Below are 21,092 nucleotides of genomic sequence, written 5' to 3' on the forward strand. Positions count from 1 at the left end.
GCGTGAGTTTAACATGTATAGGGTGAATGAAACATCGTAAAATGGGCTATATTGAAAGGTTGTTCGATTATTGATCAAAGGAACATTATTTTTTAAAGCTTTTCTAGTGTGAAATATTTCCATATTATTTACTTTTAACCCTTTATTATAAGTATGTAAGATTTTAACACCTGTATTTTTTTTAAAGTCCTGATTAAAATTGATTAGGTGATTTTCTTCTGCGCAAGAGATTGTGTTTGATTTTACATTACAAACATTATTTTTTTTATTTATTTATTTAACTTTTTGTACATAATGTTATTTGTACATTGGCGGGCTTATTGCCAAATGGAAATTTCTTCCAACCAACCAATAAACTAAAAGTTTTATTTTTATAATTCAAGTTACAGAACATATTCAATAGAAAAAAAAAAGATTAAAAAGTTAAAAATATATAAAAATAGACATAAACGTATTTGTTTATAAATTACCTTAAATCAAAACTATAACTCAATGGGAAAAAGGAAAAAAGCGGAAAGAGGAAAAAGGAAAGGAGGAGAGATTAAGGAAGAGAAAGGAGATGTTTCTTCAGACGTGATTTAAACAGAGATATTGTAGTAACATCTCTGATGGTGGATGGGAGATGATTCCACAGTCGAGCCGCATGGACACTATATGAGTTAGAGAAGAAAGAGGAATTGTTTATAATATAAAAAATAAATATTTTGTTTATAATAATAAAAATACTTTATAGTTTTATTCCACTTTTATTTATAATTATTTTATAAATTTTTTACGAGTGACCGGGTTTCGTCGTGACCGACATCGTCAGACTGGTCGATGTCGAGACAGAAAATAATTATAAATAAAAGTGGAATAAAACTATAAAGTATTTTTATTATTATAATTAAAATGCAGTTCCACCAAGAAATGTCAGTAGAAAAACTCAATATATTATTTTGTTTGATTACAAGCCTTCAAAATACAAAATAAGCGTTTTCTGTTCGCGTTCAATCGGGGAATAAACGGGTTTCTATTCTTCTTTTTGGTCTCCTGTAAAATTGATTGTTTGTCAATGAGCTTGTTCTGACCGTGTACCCTTCAAATACAAAAGAACTGGCGTGAACTACATAATAAAATACGCCTTAAACGGTTCATGTATTTCAATTTTCTTTTAGATTACCTTTGAGGATACTGCCACAGCCGATAGCCAATCAAAAACTGGATTCACATCATCCTCTTTTACAACAACAACAACTGTTCACAAATCTTCAACAGAAACAACTCAGCAAATCTCCCACTCGTTTCAAGAATCAAGTCAAACCAAATTCACGACAGCACAAGTGCCAACGGAATTAGAAAAAAAGATGAACCTCCTCGAATCCAAGATCGACAGTGCCCAAGAAATGTTCGATTCTATTAAGAAAAAAGTTGGGGATAAAATAGAACATGAACATCATGTTTCTGAAGGACTTTCTGACGTCGGAGTAGCTGTAAGTGCTCCTGTTGGAATCGATGTCAGGACAGAAGTAATACTGCACGAGGAACATCCCGGCAAACCGAGAGTGGTATCAAGCGTTTCCAAAGAAACAAAACACGAAGTTCACACTTCAGAACTTATTACAGATGTTTCATCAACTTTGGCGGCTTCCGCCGGTATATCTTTCAGACCAGAGGAAGACAAGATTCATGCAGAAAATGGTAAAGCTCTTGTACATTCGAGTCTCGATCTTTCAAAACAAGAACACACCGTTTCAGAGTTGATTCAAGATGCTGCTTCGACTTTGGCTGCTTCAGCTGGAATTGATGTTAAATCCGAAGAAATAAAAAGAGAAGATCATCAAGAAGATCCTGAGCCATCTACAAAACATTTGACGGAATTATTTTCCGACGCGACAATGACACTAGCTGCATCTATTGGTATTGATTACAAACCAGATGAAGAGACTCTCATCCGGGCTGAAGAAACAATAGCTAAAATGCACTCATCTTTAGAATCATTTGCCAAACATGACATGACAGAAACAGTTGAAAAACATGCTTCTTCAATCGATCATAAAACTGATAGTTTGAAATCAGAAGTCAAACTTGTAGCTGAACATCATGTCTCCGAGATTATTTCTGATGCCAGTTCAGCCGTCGCTGCAACAATGGGAATCGCATTTAAACCCGAAGAAGTCGACCACAAAATTGATGTTGCCAGCTTAAATTCATCAGAATCAGTAGTTTCAATTAAAAGAAGAGATTCCGCTGTCTCAGAGCTTGCAGCTGATGTAAGTGCAGCCATGGTTGAAACAATCGGATTAGAGAAAAGACAAGATGACGAAGAAGATGAAGAAACAGATTTGCACGGTTCGCTCGCTGAAACTATCACAGAAACGGGGGCGATAGTTGCTGCTTCCATAGGGATTGTTCTACCAATTGATAAGCTTTCCAAATCTTCTTCGAAAGAATCGCTTTCTAAAACCAGCGATATTGAAGCTACGACTGATAACAAAACTCTCGAAGAGGTCAAAGCCACGGAAATAGTTAATAGAGTTGTCAGAGCGGCGGAAGAAAAAGTCACAGAAATAATGGACATCATTCGGGAACAAGAAAAAGGCGCGCAGGAAGAGAAGTCCACAAAAGAAACTGATAAATCAGCAGATAGTAAAGACAAAGCTTCTAAGGACGATGGCATAGAAGACGGGGGATATGAAGAATCACGCAGTCCAGATATGTCTCCAGAAATAAGCGAAGATAGAGACAAAATCTTATCTGAAATGAAAGATCTTAATCGAGCAGATAGGCGATGTTCGGATTTCTTGGAGGGCATTTCGCAGCCGGGCGGATCACTAATAAGGATTGATACCAGCCATGTTACTCACGGTAAGTTCTTAGTGTTTTTATGTAGATCTTTTTAAACATCATTTGCGACGTTCTCCTCGCTGCTGAGCTGAGGGTCGTGACCACCCCTCCCCCCCCTTTGTAGTGAACACATTACGGCTGTCCTCCACCTCTCCTGACACACCGCAACCCAAACAGCTGGGGCTTTTTTTTTCCAAAACATCACTTCACCCTTACAGATTTGCATTTCTACTGGGCAGCAATTCTTGCCGTAGGGCCTGCAATCACAAATACGGGCTTACCAAATTAATGCGCTAGTTGCGTACAGGTATAATAGTTTTTCCTATCGCCGTAGATGCAGCTGATCTAAGCATAAGACGTCTGTCAGCTAGTTCATCTGGAATGCATAGTGCCAAGGGTAAAAACACTTTAAATTATACACTAAGATTTTGTGCCTGTCCCAACTACTGGCCAGATGTTGCTCTATCAATATATTATTCCCGAATATTATTATTATGAACATTTGTTTTAATTAGAGATGAAAATAATTCATTGAATTTGTAAGAATTCATTGCTGAGGGTTGGAGCTCCTAACCCAGTTTGAGATTGACAGAAGACACGAGGTTGTTGTTTAATGCGTATGTTTGGTCAGCTCAATGCCTTTCAGGCATTGTACACTGATAATAGAGGGAATTAGAGTTAAGTGGACTGTATGGAAATATATACATATAAATAAATTAAAAAGTAGAAATAAATCCAATAAAAATAATTTATTTTTGATTTTATTTATTAATACTTTTACAATTTTGTATTATTTTTTTATACAGAAAAATGTTCCCTCAATGAGGTGTCCCGTGCCGAGGGAAACATTTCACAATAAGCATAATGAAACATGTCTTAAATTAGTTATTTGACATAGTTGACATAATCAGAAAATAAAAACGTATTTAAACTAATTAACCTAATTATCATTGTAAACTTAATAAGCAAAATAAACTAAAATAATCATAAAAAACGCAATAAATTCATAAAAATAACATAATCAGGAAACAATTTTTTACCTATTTGGCTTGATCCACTCATCGATCCGCGCGCAACCCACCTCTACTATCCATTTCTTTATAGCAATTTTATATTGAGAGTACTTACTAATTGTCCTTACGGACAATGGAAGTAGATTGTACACTTTAACTAAGTAATAGTGAGTTGTTTTTGCAGCATCAGGGTGGAGTATCTAGTAACTCTTGTATTTGTGTAATGAGTTATGGAAGGTAGTATGAAAGGATACTTTTTAACTGTTTCTTTTAAATGTTATTTATTTATTAATAACTTTGTACATACATTTATTAGCGACAGAGACACAGTTTATAGCGACACATTATTTATTTACTTCGACGGCTTACGCCTTTGACAAACGCCTTTTAGACCGATCACCAATTTCAATCACAGGTTGTGATCTTACCCCTAGGATAAATGTTAAAGTACTGCGTGTTTTTTTAGATTCAGATCTTTCTCTTCATTCTCAGGTCAATAAAACAGTAAGTGCTGGTTTCTTCCATCTCCGACGGATCAAATTCGTGCGGAAAAATATTCCTATAGACGCAACTAAAGCTCTTGTAAATGCTTATCGTTTCCCGTCTAGATTACTGTAATGGAATATACGCAAATCTCACAAAATATCAAACTAATAAACTTTAATCTGTTTTTAATGCAGCAGCAAGGCTTATTACGGGAGTAAAAATATATTCTCACATCTCACAATATCTTTGATATTTGCACAGGTTAAAAAGCCCAGAGATAATAAAATACAAGCTTTGCTGGACAGTATTTAAATCCCTTCATGAAATGGCTCTAAAAAACCTATCGGACCTTTGTATTAGGGAAAATACATGTCAAAGAAAATCTACCTTAGGTCAGCATTTGATTCAGGAAGAGGAAAACTTGTCGAAATCCGGCACTCCCCAAACACTAGATTTAGAGATCGTGCTTTTGCCGTTGCCGGCCCCTCTGCCTTAACCAATTGCCTTCAAACATACGAATCATCGACAGTCCCAGTCAGTTGAGATCCCAACTAAAATCCCACTTCTTTAGACTATCATACCCTCAATTTTAAATCTAAAAATATAATATGTAACTTTAGTTTAGTTAGAATGTAAGTTTAGGTGTACAATTGTACAGCGCCCCTGAGGTGATTTTTTACAAAAATGGCGCTATTTAAATCAGTCAAATATTATTATTATTAAAACAATTACAATGAAACAAAACACCTGAACACAGTATAAAAAATGTAGATACATGAAATAAAATCAACAGAAAATTAGGAAATAATAAAGAAAAATTAAATAAGAAATTATAACATAGGTATGCAGCAAATTAACAAAAAATAAAGGGTTTCAATATAAAAAGTATTGAAGTAACAGAGGCGATGTATCATAGCATAAACAGTAAAACAAGTATAACACTTAGAACATTTTTATAATTTAGAAAAGAAGTGATTAAAGAGTAATGATTTTAATTTGTATAAAGATAAATTAAATGAATCTATGTTTCCATGTTTTTTTGCTAACACGTGGAACCGTGGAATAGGTGAGTATTTAGCCTAGTTTGAACTATGCAAATCTCCAGCAAAAGAAGTATTTTGTACGTCCCACGCTGTCTCACATAAAAATTCACACAATTTAAAAGTTCGGGACTGTCAAGAACATTATTGAATAACTTGAAAAGCAGCACTTAATCTGGAATTTCCCTTCTATCACTAATACATATTAATTTAAACTGCTTCATTAAACATTTATAGTTAAGTTCTTAAATTGGAATGTTTTATTAGAAATTCATAAATCTGAAAAACTTGTGTTGGACCTTCTCCACACTGTTTACATGGGTAACATGATGAGGAGACCAAACTGAGGACCCATATTCTAACTGGCTTCTTACTAGGATCATGTATAATAAATTTAATGCATCAACAGACTTAAACTCTCTTGTTGTTCTGTTAACAAATCTTATTATGTATGTTTAGTTGTTAAATAACCCCGAAGAGAGCAACGCGTAGTTGTCAAAACAAGTCAGTTGTAAAAATGAATAAAGAGGTTCATAATTTTTTTTTTTTTTTTTGTCAGTTCGGAGTAATAATTAAAGCTGGACGCACGTCGGCGTCGGTTTGAACTGTTTTGAAAAAATGTAATGCGGGATGTGGAACTGTGTAAGTGCGACGGCGGCGGGCCTGTTCGTGTCCTTAAATGACATTTATCTTTTCCAGAACTGTCCTTGAAATTCTCCAAGACACCCCCCCCTTCCCCGGTCGACCTCAACCAGAGGGAGAGAGCTGCGGCGGCCACAGCTCAGATCGACGTTCCGGGACAGCAAGCTAAAGGTACAGACAACCACATACCGTACATTCACGGAGACTGGACCGCTGTGCAAGTGCAAACCACGAGCCCACTGCGTGATATCGCATGATTGGCCCATTTCACACCACGGCAAAAATCTTCACGGCGTGATAAAACACAATACAGTGGATCGATATTTTTGTTCTACAATTTTTTTTTCAATATTTTTTTTATAAAAAGAAATATTTGCGATCTTATGATTTACCCAAATATTTCATTTTGAGGGCCATTTTCATCAAGTTGTAAATAACTCACTATTAGAAAATGGGAATCAAGTTGGGGTAGAGTAGGATTCGAACCACGGACCTTTGGTCCGTAAATCCGAGACACTAGCCACAGGACCACAACGCGATTCTAATTATTTACTTATTTAATTCCTGGCAAACGCTATAAACAGTTCACTATAATACCGACCAATCTCCAATTTAAATTATTAATTTGATAAAATTATCATTCAAATCTCTTTTGTCAAGTGTCTCTATATTATTTGAATCGGGTTGTGGTCCCGTGGCTAGTGTTGCGGACTCGCGGATCAGAGGTACGAGGTTCGAACCACACTCTACCCCGACATGATTACCATTTTCTAATAATGAGCTAATATGGAAGTCTAGGCATCTACAGGACTTATGACATGTCACTGGCTGGTTTAAGTGGCCACTTTACGCACTGTGTAACATTCACTATTCTGTCCATATTTGAACATCTATATTCCTTCAATTCTTTCATCTGTTGATGTTTGCAATGTGAAAGAGCTGAAAACCTTTATTTATGCGGGTGAGATTCATCTAATTGAATTATTTCACCTACGTACTAGGCATTCTAGGCTTGTAATCCAGTCCATGTCTACAAAAATTTAGACAAACTCAAAATATTGCTGATAAATCCACCTTATTCATGGAAAAGTATAGAAATTGACTTTCAGGCGTTGCCTAGTATGTAGGTGAAATAATTCAAATAGATGAATCTCACCCGCATAAATAAAGGTTTCAGCTCTTTAACTTCACAAAAATCAACAAATGAAAGAATTGAAAAATATAGATGTTCAAATATGGGCAGAATGGTGAATGTTCCACGTGTGTAATGTTCCATGTGTGTAAAGTGACCACTTAAACCAGCCAATGAGAGGTCATAAGCATTGTAAAAGCCTAGACTTTTATATTACCTTCTCTAAAATGTTCTTAATCTCTGTTGCAATATATCAATATTAAAAGCTCCCTAGGGAGTTAGGTACAGTTCTTGTCTAGAAAAATTTGGACAAACTCAAAATATTGTTGATAATAGTGAGCTATTTACAACTCGTTGAAAATGGTCACCAAAATTGAAATATTTGGGTACATTGTAAAAATATTAATATTTCTCATTTTTAAAAATAATATATTACCAAGGCGTTTTTATTGATATTTTTACTAACATCATTAACTACGGAGTTTTATAATAAAAAGGGAAATGTTAATATCATCAAATTTAAATAGGTACAAGCGAATCTAATAAATGTCAATCCACTATAATTTTACCGTGCAGTTTAGATTAAGATGATATGTGTGAAATAGGCTATTTTCCGTCGGGTATCACGCGGCTGGTTTGTTTATTTGGAAATTCTTGTAATAATGAACAGACTTTAGAAAATCGCACCAAACACCATTCGCTTTAATGGCAAGTTTATACATTTAGGGCCTTACTTATAAATCGGGTATAACGTTAAGCTTGGGGATAGTGGTAGAATAATAATGGTATAGCAAAACGTATTACTTATAAACCTCGCATAGAGTTAAACTCGGTTTAAATCTGAGATAGCGACCATAGAAACTTATCCCTGCACATAATGTGGTATAACGCTGGAATAAGCACGCGTCCGTCAAACGTCATACTTTTAGGTAGTCAAAATGGATAGTATATCAGATTTTTTTTCAATTTTAAACAATTTTGAAGTCCTGCGACCTTTTCAATGCGATTCACGTGATATTTAATAATTTGTTTTAATAATATCTGAAATTTGATAAAAATAGAAACACGAATAAACTATAGGTTATATATTCCGATTTGTCCGCTGAATTCATTTATTTATATATGCGCCCAATGGGCATTTTTAAGGACATATTCATACATAGAAAATTATTATAAAAGAAAGTAGAAAGACACAATGGTATTTAGTAGACTTGGTGGGAGTGGGAGCGGGAGAGAGGTGTTTATAATTGAATTTGATTCAGTGATCGTTTGAAAGAAGACAACTTGTTATCAAAGAAATCAAGACTGGTATGTTTGTTGGCAGACCTAAGAATTCTGGACATAAAAATAATAGTTAGTTCTATGGTTATCGGTATGAAAGAGTAAGTTTTGTCTGAGGTTTCTAGTTGGGATATTCAATTTTATTGAGCTCAGTAGTTCAGGCGCATTTGTATGTGTTTCAATTAATTGTGGTAAAAAAAGAAACACGAATAAACTATAGGATTCGTTTTTAACTTCTCTTCTTCCTAATTTTGATGTCTTTTTCTAACAATTTTCTCCATGTTCTCCATTACACTGACAGTAGTCTCGATTTGACTTAGACATTTGTTTGTTGTTGTTATAAAAGTTACTACGCACGCGCACATATCAGCGTTTTTTTATTTTATTTTTTATACACGCCTCCACTCGTTTGCGAGTGATTTTGGGCATACAGCGTTGACTGTTTAAAAAAATGATGCATGAAATAACCTGTGAATTAATATTGCAGGTAATAAATATTTTTATGAGTAAGCTTTTTTTTATACCGGTTATAAATAGTTAAGCCGGATTCAGTTATTTCTTAATGTAAACCTGGTATAATGAAATCTATTAAGTAAGGCCCTTAGATGTGTACTCTAAAAAAAGAATCGCTGCATCAATGAAATGATATGACATTTTTTTATTTATTTTTTATTTTATAAATTTATTGCAAAAAATAATATACTTACTTAATAACATCTATATAAAACCAATTAATGTAAAATGAAAACGGAGTGTTCTCTGTTTATGATAGTCTCCATCTAACATGGCACAGCCTGTTCTAAGATGGAGATTTTCTATCTTTAAAGCGTAAGTAGCCCTATTGTGAGAATAATTTAACGACAAGTTAATCTTAATTTCTCCTCCTTTCCTTTTTCCTCTTTCCTCTTTTTTCCTTTTTCCCATTGAGTAATAGTTTTGATTTAAGGTAATTTATAAACAAATACGTTTATTTCTATTTTTATATATTTTAAATTTTTTAATCTTTTTTTTTATTTATTGAATATGTTCTGTAACTTGAATTATAAAAATAAAACTTTTATTTTATTGGTTGGTTGGAAGAAATTGCCATTTGGCAATAAGCCCGCCAATGTACAAATAACATTGTGTACAAAAAGTTAAATAAATAAATAAAAAGAAAACAAGTCAGTTGTGTTGCCGGTGGAATGCAACTGGGCATTTGCAGCATTTATTAGAATCACACCCTTCAGCAAGATGTGATTGACTGCGACCCTACTGATGCTTTCTGCATACCTACGTTTATTTATTTAACACTTTATATACATATACAATATATATACATATAACAGCGGGCATATTGCCTTAAGGCAATTTTTCCCTACCTACCCAAGCCGTTCAGTTTGAGAAAATTACAAATACATGGACGTATTGAATCTTACAATGTTATACCAAAATTAAAAACAAAGATTAACAAAATAAAAAAATATTTAAAAAATTAACACTATACCATGAAGAGAGGAGAGGGGATGGGAAGGAAAGAAGAAGGATAAAGGAACAATTTAAATATTTAGATAGTGACATTTCAATCTTGACTTAAATGTAAATAACGTTAGTGGGTAGATTATTCCACAATCGAGCGGCTACTACTGTGAAAGAGGAGGCAAGAAAATTAGAGCGATGACAGGGTATTAAAAGGGTTCTCTCGTTACTAGAACTAAGAGATAGTCCGTGTTGTGAAAGAGGTTGGAAGAGCTCTCTCGGATAAACAGGCGAAGTGGGATTATTTAAAATATTGTGAAGAAGTGATATAATGTGAATGTTTCTTCTATGCCTGATACTTAGCCAGTGTAGTTGCGTGCGATACTCGGTTATGTGGTCAAATTTGCGAAGATCAAAGATATAACTATAGGTGCGGACGAACTAGGGAACAGAAGAGAGTTTTAAGGGTATTGCTATTTTTGGAGTCAGTTGGGCTTATTTTTTATTATTGTTTTTGTACATTTTTAAAAAACTTTACCGCACAATTTGATGCCCCAATTTTTACCGCGCATGAACAAAAAAAAATGTCTCCAATTTCCCGTAGGGCTGAAGTTCCTCAATCATGGCTAAAACCGTTAGGTGATTCTGTCGATTCAATAGTCTGTTGACATTTTGTTTTATTTTATTAGCTTGTATACAAATATGATGCCACATTTCAAAGATCTCCCACTAACTTGCATTGATGTAGTGAATAGTGGAATATCCACATTTTTACTGAATATTATTATATTTACTATGTATATTTTTTCCTCATATTTTTTAAAGCAAATATTTTTTTATTTCATTATTAATTTTTACATATTGTTTGTTTAGATCCAAGTCCCACCTTGTCATAAAAAAATCTTTGTACTTGACTTATAAGTCATAATGTTTTTATCCGAAAATGACAATAATATCGTCGCCGTTCAGGCAAAAGTCACCATCCTTAAAAATAGAAGCTTAAAATTATGTTCTTTAAAAGGCAAACATCACAAAAGTAACAAAGTTTGAAAAAAGTTGCGTACATCTGAATTAATTATTTGTTTTTTTACTTATTAAAGAGCCTGGATATTGTGTGGAAGGCAAGAGTTCTTATTTCGCTAAATCTCCCCCTCTAAGTCCAGATCCGTAAGGAATCGGGCTATTAGGTAAGGGGCGAGCTCTTTAACATCCTCAGGTTTAACCAGTGGTCCCCCGAGGATAAGACAAGATAAGATGAGGATAAGTCTTTTATGATGTAAAGCATCACATTCACATATTTTATTTTATTTTTATTTTATTTTATTAACATAAACGGCAAATCTGCCTTTTACAAATATTTATTATATTAACATATTTGGCTTAGTATTTTTTTTTTCAAAAACATGAATATTAAAAACAAGATTTATAAAAAAAAAAAAATTACACCAAAAATTATACAAGATTTATATTTAAAAAATAACCTAAAAATTATACAGCATATTCAGTAGAAAGTTTAAATGAAATGCATGAATAAATAAATATAATTACCATTCACCATCTTTGAAAAGTTCAAAAGGTTTGTTCTATAGGAATAATGTGTATAAGTGTTTGTTTCCTCATCTGCACTGCAGAACCTACATCTAGAAGTTCACATCCCACAAATAAAGAATCTTCAAATGATATTTGTAATCTGCAGGCTTGTTTTAGTACTAAAAAACCTGACTGGGTTAAAGATGTAAAAAGCAGTGTGCTTTTTTGTATGGAGAATAAGCTAAGTAAATAGTAAATAAGCGGCTAGTTTCATCGTTCACTGAGAACGGGCTGGGCGCTGGACGCACTTAGTAGGAAGATATAAATGGTGGCGGTGATTTAAAATAAATAACAATTATTTATTTTATATTCCCACTGTAAAACATTTTTGAAAGTCAAATATAATGGTAAGCTGTGCATAATCGCTTATTTGAACCCCTGGTAGGTCCTGAACCCACAGTAGAATTGGCCAGCGCTAGTAAACTCTCCCCAAAGGACGCTCGTCTTTCAAGAGACGTGGACACAGAGCTATTGCAAAATGGTACGCCTTTATAGATTACTATGTACTAGACAAACGCTTCTACATTTACAAATCAACTCCACATGAATTGTTTTTGAATTTTACATTTTTATCTTTTTGTTTTTCATATTTAAATGGGTGAATAAAGAGACATGTTTCCAAAATGTTTTAAAGAAAACCGTTCGATATGTGAAATAGAACCTGAAACTTAGATGACTGTGCACATTGATCTTAAAATGAATAGTCTTTTTGCTACCGCTTTTTTTGTCCTGAAAGCAGAGATCGTCATTTTTCAAACATAAATATTATTAATTTTTCACGTCCACCTTGCAGAAATCAAACCTAGGACCTCAAGCATGGTAGGCAAATGCGTCAACCACTACACTACGAGGCGGATTTATCTCCATTCGATTTCGTTTCCAGCGTTTTTACTTTAGAGTAGCTATCGAGACGAAACCAGTCGTCCACGGTACTGGTTCTATTTCACACTCCGAACTTTATTCTCCATCAGCTCGGACACAGAAATAATATAATACGAGGTATATCCAGAAAGTTAGGTTCCGTTTCGTAGATTAAAGAAAACAAGTACATATTCAGACTCATCGTTTGAATAAATTATCGTCAAAACAGTCCCCCGAGGTCAAAACTCACTCACATTGTAACTTGAGGCTCGTTCACTTTCCGCCTAACCAATATAAATGTACTCCAAATTCAACGTTAATTTCATAAAAATAAAGATGTTTTTTGCTTGCGGCACATTTTGCCTGAAGGAGTGCAACTAAATTGATAGGCTGAAGATGTCGTATGCATTGCCCGTGCTTTGCAAAAAAACTGTATTTTGGATAAGGGAATAGGGTTGCTTTTACGTTGATGTATTTTTATATTTAAACTTTTGGCTTTCCATAAAAAAAATAAAGTGAAAATTTTTTTGGACCTTTAACTATTGTTCTACATATATCCCATCATTTTGTAGGCACCTGCCATAGCCCAGCACAAGCTTTTGTATTACCTCTTCATAAAAGGGGCCACCCACTTAGTTTATCGTCGTGTAAATAACGACCTTCACTGTACTCCACCGCCTTACCATTGAATCACTTATCACATGTTCCCCGTACAACAAACAGATCTCTTGGTGAATGTAGAAATGTTCTTCGCATTAAGGAAACAATTGCCAGCGGCAAGAATTTTCAATTTAATACGGCATTTCAAACAAGCACCACGAAGCGTACAACAGCACGTAGCGTACGCACCACAACAGTTAGAAAACTCATAATGGCGTCAACTCATCAATAGATCAGAGTTATTATGAGGCACGCGCGAAACTGCGTTTGCAGCGCTACGATGCCAAGAAACACAAACGGAACTTTCTGGATATAACATGTATTATGTAAATATTAATTACAAAAAATTACATGATTTTCTCATTACTCACCTTGTTAAATTATTTTTTACTTTGTATATTTATATTTACAAATTCATTTCAATAAATGCATGCATTCATTTCACGTTGCCAAATATATTTTTGTAATTTGTATATCTAAGTACGACAAGTCCGTTTATAAATACACTAGAACCTTTTTTACACGGGTATACATTCCAGCCGGGTAGGTTTCCTTGTAAAAAAAAACAACTCGGGTTTTCAAAAATATTCTATTGTTTACTGTTTATTGTATTGTATCTTTTTTCTTAAATATGACATATTAAAATAATTTTTAAAATCGTAACAACGATTATTTACCATCACTTTCTTGTAACGTACGCGTTACCAGGACTAGCTGGTTCGTCACCCGCGTCTGCCGCAGTCAAACCACCTCAATCTCAATAGCCCTGAAAAGGACTTACTCGTACCACCCGGTGCAAGTGGTCTAGAGAGGCAGAGGCAGTCGGTTGGCATGGCGGAGCGAAGCGGAAAGCGGGAGTACACAGGGCGAGATACGAAATAAAACACTTGTTCGCTGTTCAAAGACTGGAACTCAATTGATTTTTTCGTCTGCGTTCATCCCGCGTCTGAGTCGGCGGAGCTAGCCGTAACAGGAATAACACCACATATGTACAATGATTATATTTCTTAAAGTGGAATTTTTCTGCTTTTAGAAGCTTCTATTTTCTGCCTTAGTGTTGGGATCAGGAGACATGTTCTATAATGGGTCAATCAAAAACTTCTCAGCATTTGCTCCTGTGAAGAGGAAACCACTTGAACGTCTTCAAAAGAATCCGGTCTGTTGACAGTCAACAGGCCTTCCGTTGCATTTGAAGAGTGTTCGGCATTATTTTACCAATGTCTTGCATTTACTTGACCATGTAAGATATTACCTCTCGTGTGAGTTCTTTATGAAGTATCACCGATCCGATGTCGCCTAGGTCTTTGCCCAAACTTCAGCATCGCGCCTCCAGCTGTTGTCTCTAACAGCCGAAGAAAGGGCTATGCATAAACAGGTGAGGAACATCTTTAGGTGTTTCATCATCACATGGGCAGCTGTCGATCTCGGAGATCTTGAAGCGATGCAGATAGCTTATAAACCCACGGTGACCCGTGAGGATTTGGGTTAGCTCAAAACTGGCTTAGAGCATTCTCTTGAAATCAAAGGCATGGTAAATGGTAGGGAAAACATTTTAGTAATTTGTCCGGTAGTTTCAGTAAAAAAACGGTCATTTCAGAGTTGAAGGGTCCTGCTTCTTATTTTCCTTTTGGCATAGCTGAGCGGTAAATTGGCAGAATCGGGGGCTGTCTTCTTAAGCGTAGCCTTCCGAATCTTTTCTTCCGCCTTTTTGTTGCCAAGGATTTCGCAGGGTCCATTTATCCAATTGATGTACCCCCACCACTCAAGGTACCCTGTAGCCCGCAAGTCTCGTAAAAAGCGGCGCGCTCCACCCGTACAGACTATTTCACCGATAGCCGCGACGCGCGCAACACATAGACAGTATATTCAATATGACATACAAAGTATCGCGGTCCTTCTGAGGACCGCAACATAAGAAAAAACACATTTATACAATCCATAACATTTACGCATATTTCGCTAATTCTGCTCTATGTCTCCCCGGTATCGCTAAGGCCAGACCCGAAAGCGAACATTTGTGTTTATTGGGGATTCAGCACTTAGCTTACTGATACCGGGGACCTTAGCTAGAATTTTCACCTTTTGCGCGTCCGGAACAGTAAGTAAAACAGCAACGCAGGGAATTCTAATATAATCATATTCCTATTATACATTGTAAAATTATGTTTTTAAAAAAATGGACCGTTTTATTTTAAAACCATGTAAAAAAAACCCGTAAAACGAGGTTCCAGTGTATGCGTATTGTATGCTTCTGTAAAAAATATGTACGCTAAATGTAAGACCATTTGGATTTTAATTAAAAATTTAATCATTAATATTATGAACCGACCATTGTGCCGTTTCTCTGTAGGAGTCGGCGGAGAGGATAGAACGCTATAAGACACATTACAATAGATTTCACTTCTTTCAGTTTATAACGCGCAAATGCCTGTTATTTCCACTTGAATGTTAATTTTTTTGTTTTCACACATTTTTTTCGGCTTTAAAAAGAATAGTAATGTCGACATATTTTTTTTGTTGTAATTCTTAAGAATTACTGGCTTTTCTGTGTCTACCGAATTTGAGACGTACCCGTCTCTTCATCAGGACGCCTACTACAATAACATGAAAATTCCACTGAACACCTTCACCGTAGTAGATGCACGAAAATAGAAAAACAACGTGGTGATAGGACACATGCTATTAGAAGGTAACACCTTAGCTTTGTAGTCAAATATTCCAATAAATTTTAGTGAATATTACATTTCTATGTCTACCGGTTTTGAGACGTACCCATCTCTTCATCAGGATACCAATTAAACTAACATGCAAATCCCACTATACACCGTCACCATAGTAGTTGCACAAAAATGTAAAACCATACTGCTGATAGGACACATGCTATCGGAAGCTAACACCACAGTGCACATTGGAACCGTAGTCGTCATTATCATCATCTCACTTTATAAACCCAGTAGTGCATAGGGCACTGCATCGATATACCAAATGCAGCGTAGTTCGATCACCTGTTACATGAACAATGGAATTGCCTACCAGGAATCGAACCCAGGACCTCAACAGCGTAGGGTATGCATTAACCACTTCACAACAAGGTGGACTTGTCTCCATTGGATTTTTTTTACCTGAGAGCAGCCATTGAGCCGAAAACACTCGTCCAGGGTTTCAGCTCTATTTCACATGCAGAACTGTATCCTCATTCACTGGATACAGAGTACCATAGTAGCTGCACAAAAATATAAAACCGACATGATGATATGACAGTTTGCTTCTTACGGAATTAGAATGTGGAAGTTCAGTGCAACGGGAGATGCCTGGAGGCTCTTTGTGGACACCATGTGCTCCAAATAGGGATCGGACATGGAATGATGACGATGATGATGAAATATTTTTTTATTTTTTTTGCACTACAGCAGGCCTGGAGACCTTATTACAGTGGTGAATTACATCACAGAACACCCAGGCTTGAGAAAAATCACATTTAATTTTTGTGTTTTCACCGGGAATCGAACTTGGAACCTTCCGTCTGTGAGTCAAGCGTCTTGACCACTACACCACGGAGGCCGCCAAATTAATTTATTTGTCAGGAGAAATCCTTTGAGTTCGACGCACATCGGTTTTATTTGTAGATTTTTTGTAAAATATAAGGCGAGATGTGGGACCGTGGTGCATAAAATATCTAACGACGGCGCGGCACGCGGTGGCGGGTTTGTTCGTACGTTTGTTCTCATTGGTAATCGGATGTAATCGGAAGAAATAACATTTTTGTACAGAGTTAAAGTAATTTCGCGTTTTATTATATTCTCTCTGCTTACCCTTACAGTAAGGACATTATTAGAGACCAAAATAATCGAATAAATTTACTAATCGAATGATTAATAATTGAATGAATTAAATAATCGAATGAATCATTCTCATTCAATTCATTACTAATTCATTCCATTCGGACTTTCATTCGAATGAATTTATTAATCAAATACATACGATTATTTTTATTCGAATGAATAAGGTAATCAAATGTATTTCATTATTTTCATTCGAATGAATGAAGTAATCTAATGTATTCGATTATTTTCATCCAAATAAATGTATTAATCGAATGCATTCAATTATTTTACAGACATGATGGTTTGCTACCAAGTTTATTTATTTTTTTATATTCATATAACAAAACAGCAAATATTAGGTACATTCTCAACATTATCGCTAATTTTAAAAATAGATTGATGTTAAATAATTAAAAGGTGTACAATAATATTTTTAAATGTTTTATTTGTAAATAAGTACCAAAAAAACAGGTTAAAAAATAATGCTTTCATAAGTCTTTTAGCCGTATTTAATGATTATAATATGGCTCTCCAACTTGTGAAGCCGTAGATATGTGCGTTAGGGTGAGCCGATAATTTTTTTTCCGAAATTTGAAATGAAAAGGGTCTTAAAAATTGCTTTTTGGATTACTTGGAATGCAAAAAATATCAACAAAAAAAAATTATACTACTTTTGGCCCTTAACCAAAGCTTGAAGTTTTCGAAAATGTAAATTAAATTAAATTAAATACGAAAACCGGCTGTCATTTCGTATTTAAGTAAAAAAATCAGTCCAATTAAATTTTATAATGTACATTAAACCTTTTTAAATAAGCATCTAAGGGGGTGAGTTGCACATTGTTTTGTAATAAAAGCAATGTTTAAACGAGCCATTGTTTTCGTCAATATTAACCAATATTAGCCAGGCGCTCAACGGAATCAGTTCCGCGGAGTGCAAACTTTTTGCATTTCGGTAGTTTTAAAATGTGTTCGAATTTGTAATGTGATTAAGTTATATCTTTACTAATAAAAATAATTATATATAATTAACGAAATATTCAGACATTTATAAACTTCAAACCTCGGTTAGGGCCAAAAGAAGTATGGAATATTTTTTAACGTTCAATGTAATCCAAAATACAACTTTAAAATCCCTTTCACTTAAAGTGTCTAAAAAATAAAAAAAAACTTCATACAACATCAGCCCACTCTAATGTGCGTAGATTTTTACGGTCACTGTTATCAATATTCGAACGTTAATTGATACGCTCCACCTGGCCTATTTTGAAGTGGACGAGAAATAAAATTATATCTTTTTTATTATTTTGTTCCCCTGGACTTATATGCACTTCTCCCACTGATGTTCCGACATTTCTATAGCTTCCCGGCTGTTAACGAAAAGCGGACTGTAGCGAAAAAAATTAATTTCATTCAGTTTTGTAAAAGGTTGGAAATATTTGAAAAAAGGAAAGGAACAATGATATGGACCTACCATTGATACGATGTAAATGTTCTTGAATTTTGGGCACTGGATGAGGAAATGCACTACGAAATGTAACGATGTTTACAACGACGCGCGACGAACCCAAGAAATTTAATGCAACCTAATGTAATGTGTCAAAATGTTGTTTTTTTGCTACAACAACAACAACAAACCATCACGCCGTTTACCCGTAGGGGTAAGCAGAGAGGATAGAACGCCATATCACTCTGTCTTTGCATACATACCTCGCTTCCTTTACATTCATACATCTTCTTATGCACGCGCGCCAATTATTCCGACTTTTAACATTTGCATCTTCAAGTTTTTGTTAAATTTGGTCATGCCGTGTATTTCTCGGTCTTCCTCCGTTTCTGCATCCATCAACATTTGCATTGTAAATATTTTTGGCCGTTCCTTCGCTGTCCTGTTCAAACCAACGCAGAGCTCCTTTCTTGATTTTGTATTTTTTTCAACATTTGTGCATCTATCGTACATAGTTTTACCACACATTCTCCTGAGACATCGCATTTCGACAGCATTCAGCCTACTTTTATCCCTGTTTTTTTCCAAATCCATACTTTTTTTTTAAAGGAATAACCCGCTGAGCCTCTATTTTCAGGCTTGTCAGCAGGTGGGATAGAGGTGATATGAAAGAAGGTAATGAAAAATATACCACAACACCCAGACTAATCGAGAAAAAGATCTTTCTTTGATTTTTTTCTTGCAACTGGCGGGAATCGAACCCGCGACGCCAGTTTCACAGATAGCCGACTAACCAACTGCGCCACGGCGCCTGTCAAACTTCGCTCCCATACATCAGAGTCGGGACCAGGACTTCATTGTGAACTGCTAATTTTGCCTCCTGCCACAATCATTTTTTTGCCAAGATTGATTTAAGTGCACCGTTCACTCTGTTCCCGGCACTCACACTCCTTTCAATATCTTTCTCAGTCATTCCGTACCCAGTGAACATACGTCCCAGATACACAAATTCCTCTACCTGATTTAGTATAACCCCATTCACAGTGATTTCACATTTAATCATACTTTCATTTTTTTATGAAAACGGCTTCAAAATAAAATATTTGAGCTTAATTTTTCAACCTGTTTTTGTGGTATGTAAAATGTTACGTATTTTAAAATGCCATTTGGTTGACTATAGTGTATTATATTTTTGTAATAATATGTCTATGTCTTCTAGTAAAATATTAAAAAACCTCCTAATATTTCCAACCCCAATAATATTATTTTTAATTTACTTCACACAAAAAAATATTAATTTAAAGTTTTATAGGCACTTTTTTGCGCAGTACGCCAATAACAAATATACGTTGTCCGTGTTTAAATTATTTCTGATCATTTGATCAAACTTGTTAAACTCATATATATATGATTGTTTGATAAAAAATATTATTTTAGTACTGCATTATTTTGTTGCTGGCTACGCGTATGTATTTATTTTTATTTAGCATCATTTCACATAAAATTCATTTTTAATCATAATCAAAAAATGTATAATTACTCAAGGATTCAACAAAAATAACATCCTTCATAGTTTAAAATATAAAAATGTTAACATGGTTTTTGAAACATAAATTATTTTCTCACTGACTTTGACCTGTTCTGTTCAAAACAATAAATGTGTTTTTTAAACATCTGAATATACCTGACTTGTTATGTTCAAACATCTGAATATACCTGACTTGGTATGTTCAAACATGCTAATATACCTGATTTGTTATGTTCAAACATGGGAACATACCTGATTCGTTATGTTTAAACATGTGAATCTACCGGATTTGTTATGTTCAAACGTGGGAACATACCTGATTCGTTATGTTTAAACATGTGAATCTACCTGATTTGTTATGTTCAAACATGTTTATTAATTTAAAATACTACATCTTGTTGAAAAATATGGGTTCCTTTAGAATAGATATTATTAATTATGTTTCCCATTTGATTATTATTTTGAAAAGTAATTTAATATAAGTATGTTTATATAAACTATCTACATACAGTATTGTGTAGAATATAAAATATACATTATATGAATGAATTTCTCCTTTTTGTTTCGTGATATCTGCCGAGTAAAAGAAAGCAAAGAGACTAGTGGTAAGTAAAAATGTCAGTAGAGGTTTGCCAGCGTGAAAAAATAAAACAAAATTACTATTTTTTCATTTTATAAATCATCTCGCTTTTTCTGTAAATAAAAAAAAAAAAAAAAAAAAACATGTTTTTATGCCTGAGAACACATGAAAAATAGTTTTCATTTATGGTTTTTTAATGCATCCGCCTTATGCTCGATTATGTTATGTTTTATTATTTTTTATCAATGTATTTTATTTACTTAAATATTATTTTGAATTACCAATGAAAAAAAATAGCTTTTATGCGCAGCACATTTTTTTGATGATAAACAAAGCAATGACGCTTGACATTTTTCTGATTCACCAGATAAGTATGTAAAGACTGTATTTTACTAGAATATTAAGACATCGGTGATTATAAAAATTAAACAGTTATTCTTTGGAAATAGTTGAAACCGTTTTTAAACTGTTACCGCAAAGAAAAACTAGTCAGGATATTAAATTTAAAAGAACTGTTTTTAAGTAGCGTGGGGCAAAAGCGTAGTCATCCCCGCCCTATGAAAATGATAAATATTAGCCAGTATGTATATATACAGTGAACTGCTACAAGTAACAGTTTAATTCAATTAGTGAAACAGTTCCAGCAGCTACTTTTACTAGATTTTTTGCCGAAGCTAAATTATACTGTTATTTAGAAACAGTTTAATTTGTGAAACAGTAACTGTAA

The 21,092-nt window shown here is 34.4% G+C and overlaps 1 protein-coding gene across 1 annotated transcript in view; it reads left to right on the forward strand.

Annotated features, from left to right (window-relative positions):
* The window catches only part of LOC148280669 (uncharacterized), a 161,404-nt gene that overhangs the window by 128,821 nt on the left and 11,491 nt on the right, over positions 1-21,092 (forward strand). The window contains exons 44-46 of the mRNA XM_088228025.1: positions 1,158-2,847; positions 6,065-6,178; positions 11,854-11,949. Coding sequence (XP_088084151.1) covers positions 1,158-2,847; positions 6,065-6,178; positions 11,854-11,949 — 1,900 coding nt within the window. The remainder of the gene's footprint in view (positions 1-1,157; positions 2,848-6,064; positions 6,179-11,853; positions 11,950-21,092) is intronic.

The sequence above is a fragment of the Micrasema longulum genome, unplaced genomic scaffold (genome assembly GCF_059751315.1).
Source record: "Micrasema longulum isolate JH-2025_06_02 unplaced genomic scaffold, ASM5975131v1 h1tg000554l, whole genome shotgun sequence".
NCBI classification, from domain to species: Eukaryota; Metazoa; Arthropoda; class Insecta; order Trichoptera; family Brachycentridae; genus Micrasema; species Micrasema longulum.